This window comes from Monodon monoceros, unplaced genomic scaffold (assembly GCF_005190385.1).
Source record: "Monodon monoceros isolate NGI ecotype Baffin Bay Population unplaced genomic scaffold, NGI_Narwhal_1 Super_Scaffold_6, whole genome shotgun sequence".
NCBI lineage: Eukaryota > Metazoa > Chordata > Mammalia > Artiodactyla > Monodontidae > Monodon > Monodon monoceros.
Genome location: NW_021703783.1, coordinates 38,165,162 through 38,187,235, shown reverse-complemented (window position 1 = coordinate 38,187,235; position 22,074 = coordinate 38,165,162). Strand labels below are relative to the sequence as shown.

General features: G+C 40.4%; 1 protein-coding gene across 2 annotated transcripts in view; it reads left to right on the top strand.

Annotated features, from left to right (window-relative positions):
* RACGAP1 (Rac GTPase activating protein 1) overlaps positions 1-22,074 on the top strand; it is a 33,683-nt gene that overhangs the window by 4,783 nt on the left and 6,826 nt on the right. The window contains exons 2-11 of one of the 2 annotated variants that reach the window (XM_029206615.1): positions 127-242; positions 8,832-8,920; positions 14,580-14,782; positions 15,800-15,936; positions 16,867-16,936; positions 18,633-18,686; positions 19,370-19,450; positions 20,196-20,313; positions 20,788-20,918; positions 21,578-21,742. In XM_029206615.1, the coding sequence (XP_029062448.1) occupies positions 8,836-8,920; positions 14,580-14,782; positions 15,800-15,936; positions 16,867-16,936; positions 18,633-18,686; positions 19,370-19,450; positions 20,196-20,313; positions 20,788-20,918; positions 21,578-21,742 (1,044 nt within the window). In that variant the 5' untranslated portion in view covers positions 127-242; positions 8,832-8,835. The remainder of the gene's footprint in view (positions 1-126; positions 243-8,831; positions 8,921-14,579; positions 14,783-15,799; positions 15,937-16,866; positions 16,937-18,632; positions 18,687-19,369; positions 19,451-20,195; positions 20,314-20,787; positions 20,919-21,577; positions 21,743-22,074) is intronic. The other variant, XM_029206616.1, reaches the window with a different exon arrangement.

The window sequence follows — 22,074 nt, the reverse complement described above, 5'->3', positions numbered from 1 at the left end:
CTTAGTAACAACGAGGCCATTTCACATACATCCCTCTTCAGGATTTCATTCCTCGGCAGAGGGTGTGCATAGGAACGTGGGGTGGGTGGGAAGATAAGCTTTTTTTTCTTTTTCTTTTTTTTAAAGAAACGTCATCATACTCTTCAATGTGGAAGGTGAGCTTTTCGAGTTATTGAAAGTGTTCAGAGAAGACGCTTTTCCTAAAGCTTAATCATTCAACAGGCACTTATTAAGTGCAAAATGTAAGTACAAGACAATCTTACTTGGCTTTAAAGGAGTTTGCAATTTATTTGGGTTAATAGAACTTAGAAAGGTAACAGATTGTGTTACCATTAGTAGGCCTTTACACTGTTGAGAGCACTGTACATTAGTACAGCCCTTTTAGAAAATATTTTGGCACTGTATATCAAGAGTCATAAGAGGTTTTTATCCTCTGACTTGGTAATCCCAGCCTCGGAAATCCATTTTAAGGCACACGGCCACCTGAAGAAAAACACTGTCCTCGGTGATGTTCAATTTATTTATTCGGTGAATATTTAGTAATCATTTGCCAAGTGTCAGGCACTGTTCTAGGCACCAGGGGCTCAGCGATGAACAAACAAAAATCTCTGCCTTCTTGGAACTTAAACTATTGGGGAGACAGACAATAAACAAAATAAGTAAGTTAATATATAAGTATGTTAGATGGAGATGAGTGCTTTTGAGCAAAATAAAGCAGAGAAGTGTTAGGGGGAAAGATGCAATTTAAAATAGTGTGGTTAAGAATGAGACAATGACTTTTTTAAAAATTGAAGTGTAGTTGATTTACAATGTTGTATTAGTTTCTGGTGTACAGCAAAGTGATTCAGTTTTATATATATATTGTTTTTCATATTCTTCTCCATTATAGTTTACTGAATCTAGTTCCCTGTGCTATACAGTAGAACCTTGTTGTTTTATCTATTTTATATATAGTAGTTTGATTCTGCTAATCCCAAACTCATAATTTATCCCACCCCCTTTCCCCTTTGGTAACCATAAGTTTGTTTTCTGTGTCTAAGTCTGTTTCTGTTTCGTAAATAAGTTCATTTGTGCCATATTTTAGATTCCACATATAAATATCATATGGTATTTGTCTTTTCTCTTTCTGACTTACTTCACTTATTATAATCTCTAGGTCCATCCGTGTTGCTGCAGATGGCATTGTTTCATTCTTTTTTATAGCTGAGTAGTATTCTATTTGTGTATATATACACCACATCTTTTTTTTTTTTTGCAGTACGCGGGCCTCTCACTGTTGTGGCCTCTCCCGTTGCGGAGCACAAGCTCCGGACGCGCAGGCTCAGTGGCCATGGCGCATGGGCCCAGCCGCTCCGCGGCACGTGGGATCTTCCCGGACTGGGGCAGGAACCCGTGTCCCCTGAATCGGCAGGTGGACTCTCAACCACTGCGCCACCAGGGAAGCCCCAAATCTTCTTTATCCATTCATCTGTCAATGAAAATTTAGGTTGTTTCCATGTCTTGGCTATTGATTGTAAATAGTGCTGCTGTGAACATTGGGGTGCATGTATCTTTTCAAATCATAGTTTTCTCCACATATATGCCCAGGAGTGGGATTGCAGGATCATTTGGTAGCTCTATTTTTAGTTTTTTAAGGAACCTCCGTACTGTTTTCCATAGTGGCTGCACCAATTTACATTCCCACCAACAGTGTAGGAGGGTTCCCTTTTCTCCACAGCCTCTCTAGCATTTATTTGCAGACTTTTTTTTTTTTTGGTGGTACGTGGGCCCCCACTGTTGTGGCCTCTCCCGTTGCAGAGCACAGGCTCCGGACGCGCAGGCTCAGCGGCCATGGCTCACGGGCCCAGCCGCTCTGCGGCATGTGGGATCTTCCCGAACCGGGGCACGAACCCGTGTCCCCTGCATTGGCAGGCAGACTCTCAACCACTGCGCCACCAGGGAAGCCTATTTGCAAACTTTTTAATGATGGCCATTCTGACTTGTGTGAGGTGGTACCTCATTGCAGTTTTTTGTTTGTTTGTTTTTGGTTTTGGTTTTTTTTTGCGGTACGCGGGCCTCTCACTGCTGTGGCCTCTCCCGTTGCGGAGCACAGCCTCCGGACGTGCAGGCTCAGCGGCCATGGCTCACGGGCCCAGCCGCTCTGCGGCATGTGGGATCCTCCTGGACCGGGGCACGAACCTGTGTCCCCTGCATCGGCAGGCGGACTCTCAACCACTGCGCCAGGAAGGCCCCTCATTGTAGTTTTGATTTGCATTTCTCTAATAATTAGCGATGTTGAGCATCTTTCCATGTGCCTATCGGCCATCTGTAAGAGGCAATGACATTTGAATAAATACCTGAAGGAAGTGAGGGAGTGACCATGTGAGAGGTTCTAAGTAGATGTAACAGAAAAACGAAATTACCTAAATGTCCAAGGAAGAGAACAGTTAAATAAATGTTCATGAACTTTTTGTAACTTAATGGAAACATGATTTAAAAAAAGTAAAACACAAAATTATATATAAATCTATGATTGCAATTCGATGAAATATGGGTGCATAATGGGCAAAGATTAGATAGGGAGGTGCATATAGTTGTTTAGCGTGGTGAGGTTTTAGTTTCACCATTAAATAACTTTTTTTTTTTTCTTTTTTAAAAATTTTTGGCCACACCTTGCAGCATGCGGGGATCATAGTTCCCCTGCCAGGGATCGAACTTCACCCTTTGCAGTAGAAGCCCGGAGTCTTAACCACTGGACCACCAGGGATGTCCTTTTTTTTTGATCATAGGAAATTAACAGTATGAGGCAGTGTTTTATATCTACCAAATGAGTGTTATAGATAATAAAGAGGTTATTTTGGACTAAAATGGTTAGGAAATGCTTTAGTGAGTTGGTAAGACTTATACTAGACCCTGAGGAATGGAATGGAACAGTTTGGAATGGAAGGAATTCACAGAAGAAAAAATAAGAGGAGAACTTAGTATAATGAACTGGTAATCATTTTCTGAAAAACAGTAATTCAACTTGTCCCATTTTGTTTTTTTGTTTTGTTTTGTTTTGTTTTTGGGGCCATGCTGCAGGGGTTTGTGGGATCTTAGTTCTCCCACCAGGGATCGAACCGGGCCCTTGGCAGTGAAAGTGCAGAGCCCTAACCACTGGACTGCCGGGGAATTTCCTCCCATTCCGTACTTTAATCTTCATTCATGTTGGACTGAGGATGTTCTATTTACTCTTTCTGCAATTGACTTGCTCATGAGAACATTCGGTTTCAAGATATTCCTTCTGCCTGCCAGTTGAATAGAGGCTTTGATACGGTGAAGCAGAAGCTGGACATTTGGGAAAAAGAATTATTCCGAAATGCTTTCATTTGAAAGAATCTTGTAGTATTGAGACAGTCTTAGGGAATGTTTTTTCTTGGCAGCAGAGAACAGAGAACCTGTATTGTTGATTTCTTGGGACTCTCCAGATTTAGTAATGTTTGTGAGAATGTTTTTCATTAAAACTCTTCCCTGAAAAACGCACTGCTTTGTGTGACAGAATTTAACACCTCAATGCATCTAAAACCTGATGTATAGGTCTCTTAATAATGTTGTTTGTAAGGGGAGGAAGAAGAGGCTAGAGACTTTTCCCAGGATACTCTGCAGTAAGATCTGTAATAGTCTGTTATTCTGAAGGATGATCTCTGTTCTCTTGGCTGGTGATTGAAATTAAATTGGGGACTCAAAGCAATCACATCAAGCTGAGACTCTTTCCTGGTGATGCCAAATTGCTCCCTTAGGGATACTCACAGATTGGGAATCTGTAACACAGTGACTTCTCCACCTCTGGGGCTTCTCATCAATAACAGCTGAGATTCTCTAGCACCTTTTTGTTTAAAGCACTCAGCAAACTGATTTCCTTGCTACACACAAGGATCATTTCAGCTTTCCCGAAAGGCAGCCGCCTCTGTAGTGAAAAAGTGACATCTGTTTTACAGCTGCAAAGCAATGTACTGCAATATGACTTTGTTTTTGTTTCCTTTCACATTAGTGTATCTCCTAGCTATGAGCTAAATAATAAAGGGGGGGAAATAAAGAAGTATTCATGAGGGTAAAAATGTGACCCAGCAGGAAAATTAAGGCCATTTTCAATTGACATTGAATAGGATGAGTAAATTTTAGCTTTTCAAGCTACAATTTGGTTGAGATATCAGAGTTAGTACTGATACAGAAAGATATTTTTGGCATCTATAAATAATTCCTGAGAGTCACTTCTGTAGCACGTTAATAAAAATGCATTGTCCCTTAGCATATAAAGAGAAGAGGATTATATTTTGTAGAGCTGTTTTTGGATTGCCCAAAGTAAATCTGTGTTAGAGGAAAAATTAACTCTTCTCAGATGCTATGAGCCTCATGTAGAAGAGCTTGTTTAAGAGCCTAGACAAGGTCAAGTTTTGCTATCTCCTCCCTTCTTTTTGATCTGGGTTCCAGCTATGATTTGGTAATCACTGTTCTAGGATGTAAATAACAACAATCAGACCAAAACAAAAGCAAAAAATGTATACCCACTATAATACCCTATATTCTTTTTTTTAATTAATTAATTTTGGCTGCGTTGGGTCCTCGTTGCTGTGCACAGGCTTTCTCTAGTTGTGGTGAGTGGGGGCTACTCTTCATTGTGGTGCTCAGGCTTCTCATTGCGGTGGCTTCTCTTGTTGCAGGGCGCGGGCTCTAGGCGCGCGGGCTCCAGTAGTTGTGGCACGTGGGCTCAGTCGTTGTGGCTTGCGGGTTCTAGAGCGCAGGCTTCGGTACTTGTGACACATGGCTTAGTTGCTCCGCGCCATGTGGGATCTTCCTGGACCAGGGCTTGAACCTGTGTCCCCTGCATTGGCAGGTGGATTCTTAACCACTGCGCCACCAGGGAAGTCCAATACCCTATGTTCTTATAATGAGGTTCAATTTATATGGTATAAAACTTTTACCTACATTAATTTGTAATATTCTGTGAGGTAAATAGGGCAAGTATTATCGTTCCCATTTATAGATGTTTCTTAGAATTTAAGTGACTTACGCAAGGTTATACAACAGGTAAATAGAGGAACTAAAATTATATCCCAGGGCTTCTGCCCCCTCACCTTTCTTTTAACTGTTCTGTTTTCATCTGTATTAAACGTGATGTTCAGGTACAATGGAAATTCTTTTGACAGAATCATGGGGGGGGGCGTGTGTGTGTGTGTCTGTGTGTGTCCGTTCATGTGTTTGTTCTCTGACTTCGATTTATCAAGTACTTTTTAAAAGTACTGAGTCTTTGTGCAATACAGCGGTGCCAAATGTAAGGTTTCTCCTCTCAAATCTACAGTTTAGCTGGGACATAGGATAGAAACATGGTAAAGTTAAATTAGAGTATAAGGTGTCTGAGTGCCAATTGAGCAAAGTAGTTGGGGAAAGACTGGGGCCAGGGAGGCCAGTTGAAGTGAATGTTAATGACCTGCACGTGATGATGGGCTGGGTATGACACACATGAGAGAAGAATCCACAGAGTTTGGTGATTATACTTGTAGGAAGGGGAGTAACTTAAGGTGATGCTGAGGTTTGGAACTGAGTGACTGGGAGAATGATAAAAATAAGGAAATCAAAGTTGGGTGTCGGTAGGAGAGGGAGTATGGTAGGTCATTGGGTAAAGTAGTTGATGACGTGTGGGGGAAGGATAGAATGATGTCTCAAAATCGAGCTCAACATCCAGGGCATCCGAAACAAATTGAGAGTTACAAGATTGACTTAGGAGAGAGCTGAGGGCTGGAGAGAGAAATGGATGAGTTGTCTGTAGAGATGTAATGACTAAGGTGGGATAGTTTGATATGTTTAGTCAAACAGCTATCTCCTAGGTACTAGGCATCATGATAGGAGAACAATGTAGATCGAGGTAGTTCTATGAGATAATAGTTACTATGGTGAGATGTCCACAGGTAGGTACTCTGTGTCTATAGTCTTTTCAGGAATCAGGTTGTGTTTTCAAGAAAGTACCTCCCCACAGCACTCACTCTAGGGAGTGGTATGCACAAAGAAAATAGGAAAGAAGAATAGAGGAACTTGAGAAAATGAGGGATTTCTCTTAAAGGAGACAAGGAATCAGGTTGTTGTATTGTCATTTAAGACATAAAAACCCTCTGAATTTTTTTTTGTGTGTGTGTGTTTAAGGGTAGTGCCATTTATATATTTTTTTTTTTTTTTCTTTTTTTTTTTTTGGCTGTGTTGGGTCTCTGTTGTTGCGCGCGGGCCCTCCAGCTGCTGCGCGCGGGCCCTCCAGTTGCTGCGAGCGGGGGCCACTTCTGCTGCGGTGCGCGGGCTTCTCATTGTGGTGGCTTCTCCTGTTGCAGAGCACGGGCTCCAGGCATATGCGGGCCTCAGCAGCTGTGGCTTGTGGGCTCCAGAGTGCAGGCTCAGCAGTCGTGGCGCACAGGCTTAGCTGCTCTGTGGCACATGGGATCTTCCTGGACCAGGGCTCGAACCCGTGTCCCCTGCATTGGCAGATGGGTTCTCAACCACTGCGCCATCCAGGGAAGTCCCTTCTTTCTTTTTTTTTTTAAATAACCAGTTTTCAGTACCCTAGTTGCACTGTCACATTTTCCTTTTCTGCATTCCTGGACAGATAAAAGTTTCCCTGTGTACTGAGCTCACTGTCTTATAGTCTCAGAATATACAGATGAGTGCAGAAATGATAGAAACCAATAATACCCCATATTAAAACTGATCACTGGGGGGACTTGCCTGGTGGCTCTGTGGTTAAGAATCTGCCTGCCACTGCAGGAGGCATGGGTTTGAGCCCTGGTCTGGGAAGATCCCACGTGCCACAGAGCAACTAAGCTCATGAGCCACAACTACTGAGCCTGCACTCTAGAGCATGAGAGCCACAACTACTGAGCCCATGTGCCACAACTACTGAAGCCCACGTGCCTAGAGCCCATGCTCCGCAACAAGAGAAGCCACCACAATAAGAAGCCCGCACACCACATGAAGAGTAGCCCCCACTGGCCACAACTAGAGAAAGCCCGCGCGCAGCAACAAAGACCCAACACAGCCAAAAAAATAAAAATAAAAAAATTGATCACTGGGAATTCCCTGGTAGTCCAGTGGTTAGGACACCGCGCTTCCACTGCAGGAGGCTTGGGTTCAATCCCTGGTTGGGGAACTAAGATGCTGCATGCTGCAAGGTGCGGCCCCCCCAAAATATGCTGGATGCAATAAATGTTTAAAAAAAAAACAAAAACAAAACTGATCACTGTCTTTCATTTTTATTGGGAACTAAAGGAAATCATCATTTGAATAGGCTACTGAATGCCCTGCCCCTGTTTTCTGTCCTGTAGCACTTAGAAGTATTTGCCTTTTTTGTCATATTGTTAAAACCCATGGGCATCTCCATGACTTCCACATCTCTTCCTACCAGTTTTAATGCTATTCTTTTAGTTTTGTTCTTAGTTTAGAGGAAGAGCTTTGTAATAAATTTGTTGGTCTGGTTGCTTAGCAGCTTGCCGTGATTATGTAGCTTGGAACAGATACATTGCCATTTGAAAATCTTGGTTTTCAGCCCTGATTCATGTATATATTGCATCCAAGCTTGGAACTGAAAGCTTTTTTGCTATTAGAGCAACCATCATACAAGTACAGATGAATAAGTCTGTAGCATTTAATAGAAAATATCTTTATGTTTATATATTCCTTTTTCCTTTGTGTTTTTTCTGCCCTTTCTTGCCCTCATAGCTTATGGTACAATCTTACAAACATTGTAAAATCACTAAACCTTCGTAAAAGAGTTCTTAAAATTTTATTTAGATGCATGAAAAAAGGGCCTGGACTAGAATGTTGAAGGGGTGATTAGGAGAAACATAAGAAGGATCCTTTAATGGTGTTTCTGAGAACATTCAATTTTCAAATGAAACTTGATTTTTAATTTCATTTCCTTGATAATTTTCATAAAATCCCGCTGATTTCTTTCTTTTTTGAAGATCTTATTTCCTTAAAGTGTTCCCAGTTAAAGTCTATTTGGAATAGAACTGCCTGTAAGGACACCATTTTTAATGTAATATCAGCAAGTCTTTGCGGGGGGAAATATGAAGCCTGAAATTCACTATTACAGAACACAGTAGCAAATGATTTTTCCTTTGCCCTTCTAACTGTGAAGGTGGTGTATTGTCTCCTTGATGCCAGAATATGGTACAACATAATCCTTTGCCTATACTTAGTATAAATTTATTAGACATAGTCCCTGCACGCAGTCCAGCAGAGAGCCCTGCATTACAGAAATAATTCTTGAGCTGCTGAGCTGGCAGTTTCCCCACTTAATCACTTGTGTGACGTCATCTGCGCTGTTGGTAGGAAATGTGCTGACCATGTACTGCGTGTTAAAAGACAGTTGCAACAGGGGTACTAGCTAAAGATGAAATTAAAAATAAACCTTTTAAGTTACATGGAAGGTCTCCAAAGTGCAGCAGGATTAAAGTGGCAAAAATGTTATATTGATAGGCTTGACTAAGTAGTTGGTCACCTAGTAATCAACTGACATACTTGTCCCTAATTGCTTCTCAGCTCCAGAGTGATTGCAGAGTGGAGGAAAAGAAGTAGGCAGGAAGGGGTGTTATATTCAGGGGACTGAAATGGGTTTGTAATTTTCAAATGAGTCTTAAACATTCCAACTTTGTTTTTATAATAAGGATTACAAAAAACATCAGTTGTTAGCTCGAGATTCTCATAGTGGTAGCTACACATGGAAGAGTCCAGATGTTAGTCACTGATCACTGTACTGGATTGCTCCTGAATCTTTTGTCTGGGGGAGATGGCAGGACCCCTAATGTATATTTGATTTGATTTCTTGGCAGAAAGATGGATACTTTGATGCTGAATATGCGGAATCTGTTTGAGCAGCTTGTACGCCGGATGGAGATTCTCAGTGAAGGAAATGAAGTCCGTAAGTCATTCTGAGCTGGCCTGTGTGAAGAGAAAAAACAGATTTCAGATTTCGGTTTTCTGCAAAGCCAAAGTGTATTCCAATCCTAAAATTGTTTTTCACTTGAGTTATCTAAAAAGAAAATGATGGTCACTTATCTATGGTCAAAGCTTAATGGACACTCATTGTAAATGGTCACTTATTTTTCTGTAGTTGTTTTTAAATGGGTTTTACCCAGACTTTTTTCATTATCAGGGTTCTCTTTTCACTACATAGTTGGCATTAGTCGTCGGTTTTATTTTCTTATCACGAACTGGGCAAAATCTACTGAATTTCTAAGGATGTTGCCTTTTTTCTTTAGAGTAGTAGTTGTCTACATTTTTTATCCTGGGTTTTCCCTGTGTTCTATAAAACATTTTCAATTGAAGAGGAGAAAAATGACAGTTTCTTTTTGAAGGAGGGACAGTTCATCTGCTTTCACCTACCTATTTGATGCTTAGTAATAAAGGGTTAAGGTTGGGTGGAGAGCTGGGAAGAAAAAGGAGGTGGTGACACAGTAGTCTTCTGGGAAGTAGATTAGTGAGAAAGAAAGGTGGGGCTGATAGCACTGACCTAAGTGATGTAAGGGAATTTTTCTTTACCAGCTTTTCTTTGTGTTACCATGCTCTTCTATTTCAGGTTTTCATGTATACCTAATTTAGCGGGTGTTGCTGTTAAGTCAGTCTCATTGGTACAAAAGTAATACAAGAACTGTGTCTTAAACTTAAAAAGAAAACAATCTCCATAGTACTTAGTATGGTGTCTTGCTTGTGCCATTCAATATTTTCTTTAATTTGATTCATGTTTTTGATAGCTCTCATCTACTTACAGGCCTTTCAAAACAATATTCTATTTTCTCTCTCTAATAGCTGTTGCATGACCCTGTCGTCTGGTATCAACTCAATAACCATGATAGCATACTAATTAGGCTTCTCTTTGAGGTCACATCATCTCAGAAGATGGATTGCTTTGGAGTCTAGTGGGGAGGAGTATTGAATAAGAGATCTTAAAATTCAGGTTCACTCAGCAAATAATGGCTTTATGGAAAAAAGTAGGGTTTGAGTTGAGCCTTAGATTAGGTATAGGGTAGGATCCCAACAGACAGACATGAAAGAAGGCATTTAGGGTCAGGGGAGCCACCTGAGTGGAGACAAGAGGGTGTGGAGTGTGAGGGGAATAAGAGTAAGGGGAAGTGGTTTAATCAGAACCGTGCTTTTAGAAGGTTACCCTGGCAGAGGTGGAGGCTGTATCAGAAGTGGAGGCTGGGAGGTTGATTAGGACATGGTTGCCATAGCTCAGGAAAGAGGCAATGGGGAGCCCCAACTGGAGTGGTGATCGTGAAGGTGGAAATAAGGAGAAATGGGTGGAAGCGATTGTGATTAAGATCTCTAGGAGGAGGCAGCTGATAGTATTTGGGGGCAGAGGGAGGAACCTGAGGTTTGGAGTCTCAGTAACTCTTGCTGGCTTTTAACTGTTATTTTTGTGTCTGTTTCTCCATCTGTAAAAAAGGAATTTTGCCATGAGGATTTCAAGATAAATGAGATACTAGTTGTGAAAATACCTTTTGAAATAATTATTCCCCCCAAAATACAAGATATTATTTTTACAAGAACCTTTATTTTATAAGCAAATTTCTATCTTCCCTTGATTTCTGTTATAAAATAGAGGTACGTTGGTTTTGTTGGGTTTTTTTTTTTTTTTGGCTGCGTTGGGTCTTCGTTGCTGTGCGCGGCCTTTCTCTAGTTGTGGCGAGCGGGGGCTACTCTTTGTTGAGGTGTGCAGGCTTCTCATTGCCGTGGCTTCTCTTTGTTGTGGAGCACGGGCTGTAGGCATGCGGACTTCAGTAGTTGTAGCACACGGGCTCAGTAGTTGGGGCTCGCGGGCTCTAGAGCGCAGGCTCAGTAGTTGTGGAGCATGGGCTTCGTTGCTCCCCGGCATGTGGGAACTTCCCAGACCAGGGCTTGAACCCGTGTCCCCTGCATTGGCAGGCGGATTCTTAACCACTGCCCCACTAGGGAAGCCCAGAGGTACGTTTTGTCCCCTCTGCAAATCCCTAACTTGGAATGTTGGCTTTTTTTTTTTTTTTTTTGGTCTCTGCCAGGTCTTATTTGCAGCATGTGGGCTCTTAGTTGCAGCATGTGAGATCTAGTTCCCTGACCAGGGATCGAACCCGGGCCCTCTGCATTGGGAGTGTGGAATCTTAACCACTGGACCACCAGGGAAGTCCCGGAATGTTGGCTTTTGAGGAACTAAAGTGGCTTAGTGTTTTCTAGACTCTAGAATTTCCTTTTCTGCAACCACCCCAGTCTGTCCTCTTCTTAGATCCTAGGAATTCCTCCCATCCCTCCGTGTCCCCTGACTCCTTACTCTTGCTTTTCATCATAATAACTTCATTCCTCTTTCTCCTTTTTGTATAGTTATAGTTTTTTTTTTTTAAAGCTAGGTCCAAGGTTACCGAAAGATCAGAGTGAAAGTTAATATTCAAATAAAATGACTTTAATAGCCTAGATACTTTATCTTTGTTTTCCCCAGTCTACATGATTTTTATCTTCTATTTTTATCATGGGACGCCTGAACTTTTTTGACGTTGGTGTGTAAATTAGGAATAAATATAACTTAATATTTATCAGGTGCCTTGTGTGCCAACACCATACTAGGTTGGTGCTATGCTATATGCAGTAGGTGATACTAAAGTGTATGTGACATGGTGCCTGTCTTCAAGAAGATTAAGGTATTTAAGTTTCAGAGACAGGATTCTGTCTCATGAAACAGAAGATAATACAAGTATAAAAATATATGCTTTGGGGAAGTATAGAAAAATGGAGCAAACAAATTAGGAAAGGATTCATAGAGCAGTTGGGACTAGAAAAATGGGTACATAAAGAAGAGTGGGGAATTCCCTGGCGGTCCAGTGGTTAAGACTCAGTGCTTTCACTGCTGTGGTTCCGGGTTCAACCCCTGGTCAGGGAACTAAGATCCCATAAGCTGCATGGCACAGCCAAAAAAAAAAAAAGAAGAGTAGGTAGGGCATTCCATTTGGAAAGCATAGCTTGATCCTAAGTGAGAAGACAGAAATGAATACAGGTCTTTCCTGGGGCAGGGACAAATTGGTTTAGCTAGAAAGAGGGTATTGGGTAGTGATGGGAAGTTTGATCAGACTGGTGAGGTGGGCCTGGATGCCTGGAGTTTAAATTTGATCTGAACAACAATTTTGTTCAGTCACTCATTTAACATTTAAGTGCCTACTATGTGCTGGGTAGAGTGTAAGGCCCTGGGGATAAAAAAGCAGAAGAGACACAGGGTCCTTGCCCTTAAGAAGCTTAAAAGGTAGTGAGAAAGACAAGAGCCTCTACAATGGCCTTAGCAGGAGTGAGCTGAAAAAAACAGGATTTCTGGAGCTGCTTTAATCTCTTTGCTGAACTATGAACCAAGTCCTGATTTTTTTTTTTAATGGATCTAAGATTATTCTTAATTTGTTTTAAGGAAATTTCCCTTCTCCTTTCTCCTTTTTGATAGATGCATTTTGTAATTTAATATACACATAACTTTTTTAAAGAGACAATTTGAATTTAATAAACCTTTTGAATGTATACTTCATGACAGGGGCTAGTACCAAATTAAATTGTGATTCACACACTGACCAGAAAAATGCCATTTGTGTTTATTGATCTCCAGCATCAAAGTTTTTCCTGGTCTGTGGTCCGAAGTGCCTTTTTGACCCATGCTAGCACAATTAGTTCATAACAGAATTGTACATAAAAGTAATATCTTAATTATGTATGCAAATGCTCTGGTTTTGGTCTAACAAACTAAACTAGTAATTTAACCATTTGTACTATTAAAATAGGAACTCCTTCCTTGAAATGAACTGATAGTTGATTTGGTTTCAGTTCTGTTACCCAATGCAGTTAGACCTGTAATGTATGCCAATTAACGATGAATGGGAATTAAAACCCCAATTTAATAAGACTTTTCAAGGAGTATCCTAAGGACCAAGCAAGCCAGCAAAATTAGGTCAAATGAAAATCTTTTCATTCTCAAAATTGTTTTTCAATTCAGTAAGTATTTGAGTGTGTAGGCAACACTATATTTAGAAACATTTAATTGACCACAGTGTGGAGCTAGAAAGTTTTCAGACTGTGTAGTTGAAACACACTTGTTTCCTGATCTTTATTCTTTAAAATGGAAGTATCACATACATCGAAAAGTACACAAATAATAAGTGCATTGCTTGGTGAATCGCGAGAGTAAACATGGCTAAGAACCAGCTCTTGTTTTTAATTTTTTCTTATGAATCCGTAATTTTGAAATAGTTAAATTTGCAAAAGGATATGTTGTTTGTTTTCTTTTTGTTTAAGTTAAGGAGAAAAAACCCTTAGTAATGTGTTCCAAACTGTTAACTAAACCAGTATATCATTTAAAACTATTTGAATTTTGTAATAATATATTTTATTTTTTGAGACCCTTGATATTTGCGTTGTCTAAGATAACTAAGTCATAATATCCTGTTTTGCTAAAATCGATTGTTTACTAAAAACCTTTTTCCCTATGTATCAGACTTGGTTTCTCTAGATCGAATTGTTATCCTAATTTGTAAGTTTGAAACTTAGTCAAATTATTAAAATTGCTTTAAAAAAGCACTATATTATTTCTATGCTCTCAGGTTAAATTCAAATGGGAAAAGTACCCTTACTACCTGAGAATCTGCTAGCTTTGTGTGAATTTGGCCTAGTTTCAGCCGTAAACTGGGTTAGTTTAACCTGCAGCAGATGTACACCTTGGAAAGTTCCTCCATGATGGCTGGTGGAGTGAAGCTTAGAGGTAGATTGAGGTTAACTAGAATAGTAAGGCATTATAGAATAGTCTTTGCCAGTAGCAGGTGATAAGAACGGATGCCACCAGGGTTATCATGCTTTGAGGTGCTGCCTTCCTTAGAAGGGATACTTTCTTTGCAGACATTTGAAAAGAGTCCACGTTCCTCTATCAGTGACTCACCCAAAGCTAGTATGATCTTCTCTTCCTCTGTCTTTCCAACTGGAATGTTTACATACCCTTCAGGGCTGTGTTAAACAGCAAAAGCAAATTGGCTCTTTACTTTCAAATCAGTATTTGTATAATTATATAGCTGAATGCAATTGTAGGCCTAGACATCTGTAATATTAATCTATATCTACTGGAGCATATTACAGCAGTTACATTTGAATTTGCTGTTTAACGCCTCTCTGGCACAGCAATGCGTGACTCTAAAGGAGACTGTTTTTGTTTTATAGCTGTAACTGTCCTGGTGGGTGACAGCTGCCCCAAAGGTATCCCCTTTGATTGCCTTCTGTTCAGGAGCTTTTACTGTTAGTGTTACATCTGGAGCCAGGTGACTAATGACTGCTTATTCCATAGCAGATGACACTGGCTAAGCCAAAAGTAACTGGCCTATTGAAATAGGAATTGCTCCCCACAAAGCTCTCATCCAGAGTGATGGACATATATCCAGGATCTGCTCCTGGTTATTTTCAGATGGATTTGCCCATAGTTCATCTGGTCCCTTAATTATGCATTTGGAGTAAAACTAACCAGAGGACTCATTTATTAGAGCATTTATACTCTGTTTGGTGTTTGAATTATTAAAGTTTCCCCCTTTTCTTAGAATTTATCCAGTTGGCCAAGGACTTTGAAGAATTCCGTAAAAAGTGGCAGAGAACAGATCACGAGCTGGGCAAATACAAGGATCTTTTGATGAAAGTAGAGACTGAGCGTAGTGCTCTGGATGTTAAGCTGAAGCATGCACGCAATCAGGTGGATGTAGAGATCAAACGGAGACAGCGAGCTGAGGCTGACTGTGAAAAGCTGGTGTGTATTGTTTTTTATGCTAGAACTGTGACAGTGGGGACGGGGGAAGATCAACGGGTAATGTTTCCACTTGCCCAGGTATACCCAGTTTCTTCTACATTAAAGAACTAAAAGCAGTTTGTCTATGATTGGAGCTGAAATTGCAGCCAAGGAATCCTATTCTTCATAGGCTGAAATTTAAATTTAAAAAATTTTTTCTCCTTTAGACCTGAAACTTTTACTTAATAGATTTCAAATGAGAATTTAAAGAATTAAAAAGGGGAAAGGCAGAGAAATAAATCCTAGCATATTTGATATGTCTCATTGTTGATTATAAGTGCTACCTAGAACATCCTCATATAAGATATCAATAGCTAGTACTTTGTCATTGTTATAGGCAGGACAACTCTGAAGTCTTTCCTTCATCACTGCTCTTAATTTAGGGTAAAGGGATAGATGTATTCAACCAATGTGAACACTAGAACATAGAGCATTATCATTCTGATGTACCAGGGTGGGTCATGGTACAAAGGCAAGCCTTTGCTAGGAGGGACTAATTCATCTTCGTACAGTGTTAGATGCCTCAGTAAGATCAAATTGTCTGGTTCCAGTGCATCACAGCTTTATATCCATTTTAATGCATTTTGCTCCACCATTTAGAAAGGTGGGTGGCTGCTTTGAGCTGTAGAAGAAGCCAATAATTGTCCTAATTAGCTGACACTAAAGTGTTTTTGCTATGTGAAATCTATTTTGGGACTCTCATTTTGCAGTACTGTCTTTTCTTGGATTAGCGGTTTGATCCAAAAGTCCTGTAGCAGAAACCCCACTATTCTAGATGGAGTTCATTTTACCAGTCAGAAATCGGAGACACAACCTGGGCTTGAAGTGAATTAATATGCTATTGGTGTAGCAGCCTTCTTGAAGGCTCATTTGCATAATGCTGTATTTTAATGTCTTCTGGTCTGCCTGTCCCATAAATTTGAGGTGAAGCTTTCTCCCCTGGTTAGTTAGGCTGTTTTACTCTGCTTTGGTCTGTAGGAAAGGCAGATTCAGCTGATTCGAGAGATGCTCATGTGTGACACATCTGGCAGCATTCAACTAAGTGAGGAGCAAAGATCAGCTCTGGCTTTTCTCAACAGAGGCCAACCATCCAGCAGCAATGCTGGGAACAAAAGGTGGGGGAACTGCATCTGTTGTTATCTGATCATAAGCAACACAGCTGTCATAAGTTCTTGTTATCTAAACTCTTAGATATACTGCTTCTGGAATGTGTGCTGAATAAAGCAGAAAAAGACTTTGGAGGAAGGGTGTGTGGGAAATAAAGGCACAGAGGCCTCCGTCTTTATTTTTTTATTTTTCCTTAGGATGTTTCATCATGGGTAAAATTTCATGTTGATGCTGAATTGCACATCAATAACTAATCTTGCACATTGCTAAGAAACCTAAAGGTGGAAGTGGCAGTTCAGCAATACTTCCAGTGTTTACTCTCTATAGAGCTCTCGTAGCTCTTCTGGTTTAGAAGGGCCTTCTGTGAGCCAAGACCAGACAATAATTTTGGTTCCACTGCATCGCTATTTAGAATAGTCCCAACCCCCAATACAATACGTAGGGAAAGGTCAGCACTCTTTTAGAGCTATTTATTTTGTTGCCTGGTTGTTTTATGGGGAATCTTTATAACTAAGAAGATGTACAGGCTTAATTTCTTAAAAAGCTAATGCTGGGTAATACTCTCTCTTGTAGAAAGCAACCACAATTGGGATCAAATTAAACTTCGCTCTTCTGCCTTGTGGATTTTTAGTAGCCTGTAGTACAGACTCAGCAGGGAATAGCACCCATACCCCTGAATGTAACTTTCAACTTCTGTTATAAGGCCTTAGCTGAAATAGCAACTGTGCTGCATGTGTACTCCTGCACACACGCACATAGTCCCCCATGAAAACCATAAAAAGCAACCCACCACAGCTAGGGTTTGAGCTTGTAGTTATCTCCACAGGGAAGATGCTTCTGTGAAATTGCTGATGTTACCTGACAAGTGTGACTTGTTCTGGTGTTGGTGGGTTTTACTTTCCAGTCTTGTTTCTAACACTACTGTTTCACTCATTTAGACTGTCAACCATTGATGAATCTGGTTCCATTTTATCAGATATCAGCTTTGACAAGACTGATGAATCGCTGGTAATGAACACTTGATTTCTGAGAGTTATCTATTTTTCTTAACCCTGCTCCCTCAGGAATCTCTCTCCTGTCCTCTCTTCTAAAATTCCCTTATTACTATTTTATTAGTTGATATGTTATAGATACTGACTAGCATTTAAAAATATAAATATAAGCTGTAAGAGACTGGCTTATATATTTAATTTTTGGAAGTGAGAATATAGAATTTAGGATTTGGCATGAGGTTAAATTTATTTAACGGATCTGTGAGCTGCCTGTATTAATTGATTGCTACATCTTGACTTATTAAAACCCCAGCTAGCAAAAAAATAATAATAATAATTAGCAAGACTCTATCCAGTCAGGGTTTATTTGCTGCTCTGGGGAGAATAGACTTGTGCCTTATTTCTAAATTAAACTGGTTCTTGAGGAAAACTTAGACATCCTTCACAATTAGAAGGAAACCAGTGCCCTGAAACTTCAGCCAGAAGACTGATGAAAGTTTCCAGGCACTAGATAATGCTTTGATGAACAGTGGTTCACCTGTTTAAGCTGTTTGTTACCCTGCTTTTGTGGGGCAGAACCCTTCTTGTAACTTATGGTGGTGTTTCTCCATAAAAGGTCATCTCCTGATATTTCAATCTTTGATGTTCCAGAGACTTGTAGTTTATTGGTTTATGTATGTCTCCTATTTTACTGGCTGAAAGCTAGCAAACAAAACAATAAATCAGGAGGTTATTAGTAGTTGGTTTTCTGATGATAGCAAAATAAATGACAACTACTTGTTACATAGGCAGGGTTTTATGTCCAAATTGTCAGAGTTTGACTAGGGAAATAATTGCTGTTTTGTAGATATTAGTATTAGGTATCACCTTTTTGAAATAAGGAATGACATAGTCTGGGATATGTAATAAAACTAGAATATACTACTAGCTGATTTTAGAGCTAGACCTATGATATGATATCTGTTGTAACTGAAGCTGAATCAAACAACCAGTAGCTAAATTACTTGACCATAAATTGGAGAGGTTAAATTTATTTAGCTAAGCTATATACGACTGTTTTTGGATTTTGTGTTTTCAGGGATGATCAGGATCAGGAGGTCATAGGTAGCTACTAAAAATGAATGCAAATGGTTAAAATGAGCGAAGTGAACTAGACCACAGTGAAAGACAAATAATTCTTCAGTGTCCACATGAATGTCTTTTTTAGGGCCCAAGGAGGAGGGATGATTGAGAGATGTAAAACCTAAATTAGAACTTTTAAAGTGGCTACATTGTACAGAACATCTGATTAGACGATAGCAATCCCTTAAGAGTAAGGCTCACATCTAACGCCAGCAGTATAGTGCCCAACATTCTGTAAGTTCTAAAACTAATTACAAAAATAATCAGAAATAAAGGACCGGGCACCGAAGATAATCACGACAGAAGTTGATTCTTTAACCTTTTCTTGCCTCTTTGGTTCCTGATTTTGATTTTGATTTTGATTTTGATTCCTGATTCTATTATAATAGCTTCAGTTTTGGAAAGAAAGCATGTTAACTCACTACAGCTCTATAGCTATAACATTTGAGACCCTCCCTTTCTGTCTCCCCAAATTGTGAGTTAGGTACTCTGACTCAAGAGGCCTTTAAAATTCTCTGTAAATTTATTTGTACAGGGTTTAGGGGAGGACTAACCAAAGAAAGAAATTAATACAGTTTAATTGTCAACAGGATTGGGATTCTTCTTTGGTCAAGACTTTTAAACTGAAGAAGAGAGAAAAGAGGGTATGTATGGTTTTGTTTAGTTTTGGGGGTTTTTTGTGTGTGTTTGTTTTTACAAAGTAACAGTAGAAGACTTTTCTCCAGAAATGTTGCCATTGTACTGCAATCCTGACATGTTGCTCTAGCTGTTGTTAAACACAGATTACAAGAGAATCCATGTTGCAGGGGCAGTAATTGATGTTCCTTGATGTCCTAACTCAGGACAGGATCCCATCCTGTTTCACTCTTCTGGGCTGCTCTCAGTTCATTCGTGGAGAGTAAAAGGATATATTTAAGTTTGTTTGAGTTGTCATATGAATTTTTATGCAGGACTTTTGTGCTCTAAGTTTCAGATGAAATGTGTGTATAATGGGATATACAGAGATCTATCTTTGTGCTTGTTTAGGGTCCTTAATATGTGTCCAAAGACTTCATGTCCTTAGATAGGATTCCACTCTACTTTTTCTGGTGCTGTCATCTAAATTTTTCCAAAGCTTGCTTGTTTCTTATAGGGCACTGAGGGCATTTTTGTGTTGGTACAACTTAAGCTTCATGTGGAATTAGGCAGTGAGAGAGTGCACATTGTTATTTCCTGCAGTCCTGGTACCTAGGACTTGCATCCAAGTTATCCAATGGAATAATTTTATCTTTTGTGCTTCAGATCTTCTATTTGGCACTAAAGTTCTTGGTTTTTGCCCCATCTCTAGCGCTCTAGTAGCCGACAGTTCATTGATGGTCCCCCCGGACCTGTAAAGAAAACTCGTTCCATTGGCTCCACAGCAGACCAGGTAAGAATAGCCAGGCCAGGGCCTCCCTGGTGGCACAGTGGTTAAGAATCTCCCAGTGGTTAAGAACCCTGGGTCATGGGTTCGAACCCTAGTCTGGGAAGATCCCACATGCCGCAGAGCAGCTAAGCTCGTGTGCCACAACTACTGAGCCTATGTTCTAGAGCCTGCGAGCCACAACTGCTGAGCCCGAGTGCCACAACTAGTGAGGCCTGCGCGCCTAGAGCCCATGCTTCGCAACAAGAGAAGCTACCACGATGAGAAGCCCACGCGCTGCGACAAAGAGTAACCCTCACTCTCTGCAACTAGAGAAAGCTTGTGCGCAGCAACGAAGACCCAGCGCAGCCATAAATAAATAAATACATAAAAGAATAGCCAGGCCAAGAGAACTGTGGTCTTGAACACATCAAAGTTTAGCGGCCCCAAGCATTAAAAATCCTAAGTCAACATTGCAGTGTTATTTTGAGAGAGATGTTCAGTGAACGTTTTTCTGTGTAATAGGATCCTTATCATCCATATGAATAGAGTAGTAAACAGCTGTCAGCTTTATGTGTGGTTCTTAGTTGTTTGTATATGTGTTCCTGTGACCTGTATTTCTATTTGAAAGTATGAGACTTCAACTTTAAGAGTGTTTGGGGCTGGGGGCTTAAGTCCTAACCGAGACTCAGGAATTTTTTAACTATTCCAAAACACCTATAGTAGAGGGGAAATTAGATTTATCCTTCCCTCATTACAACCTTTGTTTCAGGGAAATGAATCCATAGTTGCAAAAACTACAGTTACTGTTCCCAATGATGGCGGGCCCATTGAAGCTGTGTCCACTATTGAGACTGTGCCATATTGGACCAGGAGCCGAAGGAAAACAGGTCTGCTGGGTTTGTGGCTGAATTGCCTGTGTAAAACAACTGGTAAAATCTGGGGAGAATTGGTTTCTTAGAACCCTCATGAGGCAGGGGTTGGATGTTTTGGGTAGTTGCTTACTGAGGGCCAGAGCACTGTTGGTGTCATGCCCTGCCTTTGGCTTGCTAGCCTGGCCTACACCACTATGTAACTTGTTTCTCTGGAAATAGTTTTTTGCATAGCCATTGTATTCACTTCTGATTATTGTTACAGATTACTGGTTATCTACCAGTTATATTAAAATTGGGGTTAAAATCCAGAAGGGGGAATTCCCTGGTGGTCCAGTGGTTAGGACTCTGCGCTTTCTGCCGAGGGCCCGGGTTCAATCCCTGGTCGAGGAACTGAGACACCACAAGCCATGCAGCGCAACAAAAAGAAAAAAAAAATTCAGAAGGAACAAAATACCTAAGACACAAAGCTTAGAGTTGCCTGCTTTCTAGGTACTTTACAGCCTTGGAATAGTGACTCCACCTTGAGCAGCAGGCAGCCGGAGTCAAAAACCGACACAGATGGCTCCAACACTCCACAAAGCAATGGAGGGATGCGCCTGCATGACTTTGTCTCTAAGACGGTAAATCTGGGATTGCTGCTGCTCTTGGGCACATCTACTTTTTAAATTGTGGGAGTAATATTTACTAGCAACAAATTTAAATACTTTAGTGTTGTAAAGTTAAATGTCGAATTTCCTTCCTCCTTCTTATCCCACTTTCCAGGGTTACAGAGGGTGTGTATCTTTCCGTTCTGTGAGTGATATTAAATTAAAAGAAAGCAACTTTTCAGAAGCAGTTGTTTATGCTTTTTAGTGACATGTATTTACATTTCATGCTTGAACATGGCACGTTTTAACTTTGTCCCACTTGATTTACTCATAAAAACCCGAGCAAACTGACTGAGGCTCAGAGGAATTAACTGACTTGTTTGAGCCACAGGATAGTAAGTAGCAAAGTTAACATGGGGGTTTTCTGACTCCTTGCCAACAAATTCTTTCCACTACTGTACAGTGATCCCTTGCAGCTGGATGCCCTTATGCAAGTTACTTAGCCTCCTTTTGCTTCTGTTTCCTTATCTTAAAAAAAACAAAACCTATTCTATAGGATTATTGTGAGAATTACACAAGTAAATATGTGTAAAGGGATGAGGAAGTTGTTTGGCACATGCTAAGTGCTTAATAAACATCGGTTGATATGATGATAATTTTCTAATTCATACTACTTCCTGTTTCATCCTCAGGTTATTAAACCCGAATCTTGTGTACCATGTGGAAAGCGAATAAAGTTTGGCAAGCTGTCTCTGAAGTGTCGAGACTGTCGTGTGGTCTCTCATCCAGAATGTCGGGACCGCTGTCCCCTTCCCTGCATTCCTACCCTGATAGGGACACCTGTCAAGATCGGAGAAGTATGACCTGTGGGAACCATCATTGTGTTATGGCTTCTTTAGCTTTTAAAAGCTTTAGGCCATTTTTTTCAAAAATTAATGATGCCACATATATTTTTTCCCACAAATAATGAATAGAAATTGTAAAATGTTAACCTGCAGCAGAATCCTATTTGGGTTTGTCTGTCTGTTTAGTAACCTTTCTAAACCAAATTCCTCTTCCTTTTCCTCCCTTCCCTTCCCCTTTCTCTCTCCCTCCCTTTCCTTGTTTTCATCCTATTTTCCTTCTCCCTTCCCTCCCCTGCTTCGTTTTCTCCGCCTCCTCCTTCCCCTCCCCATCCCATCCAATTTTG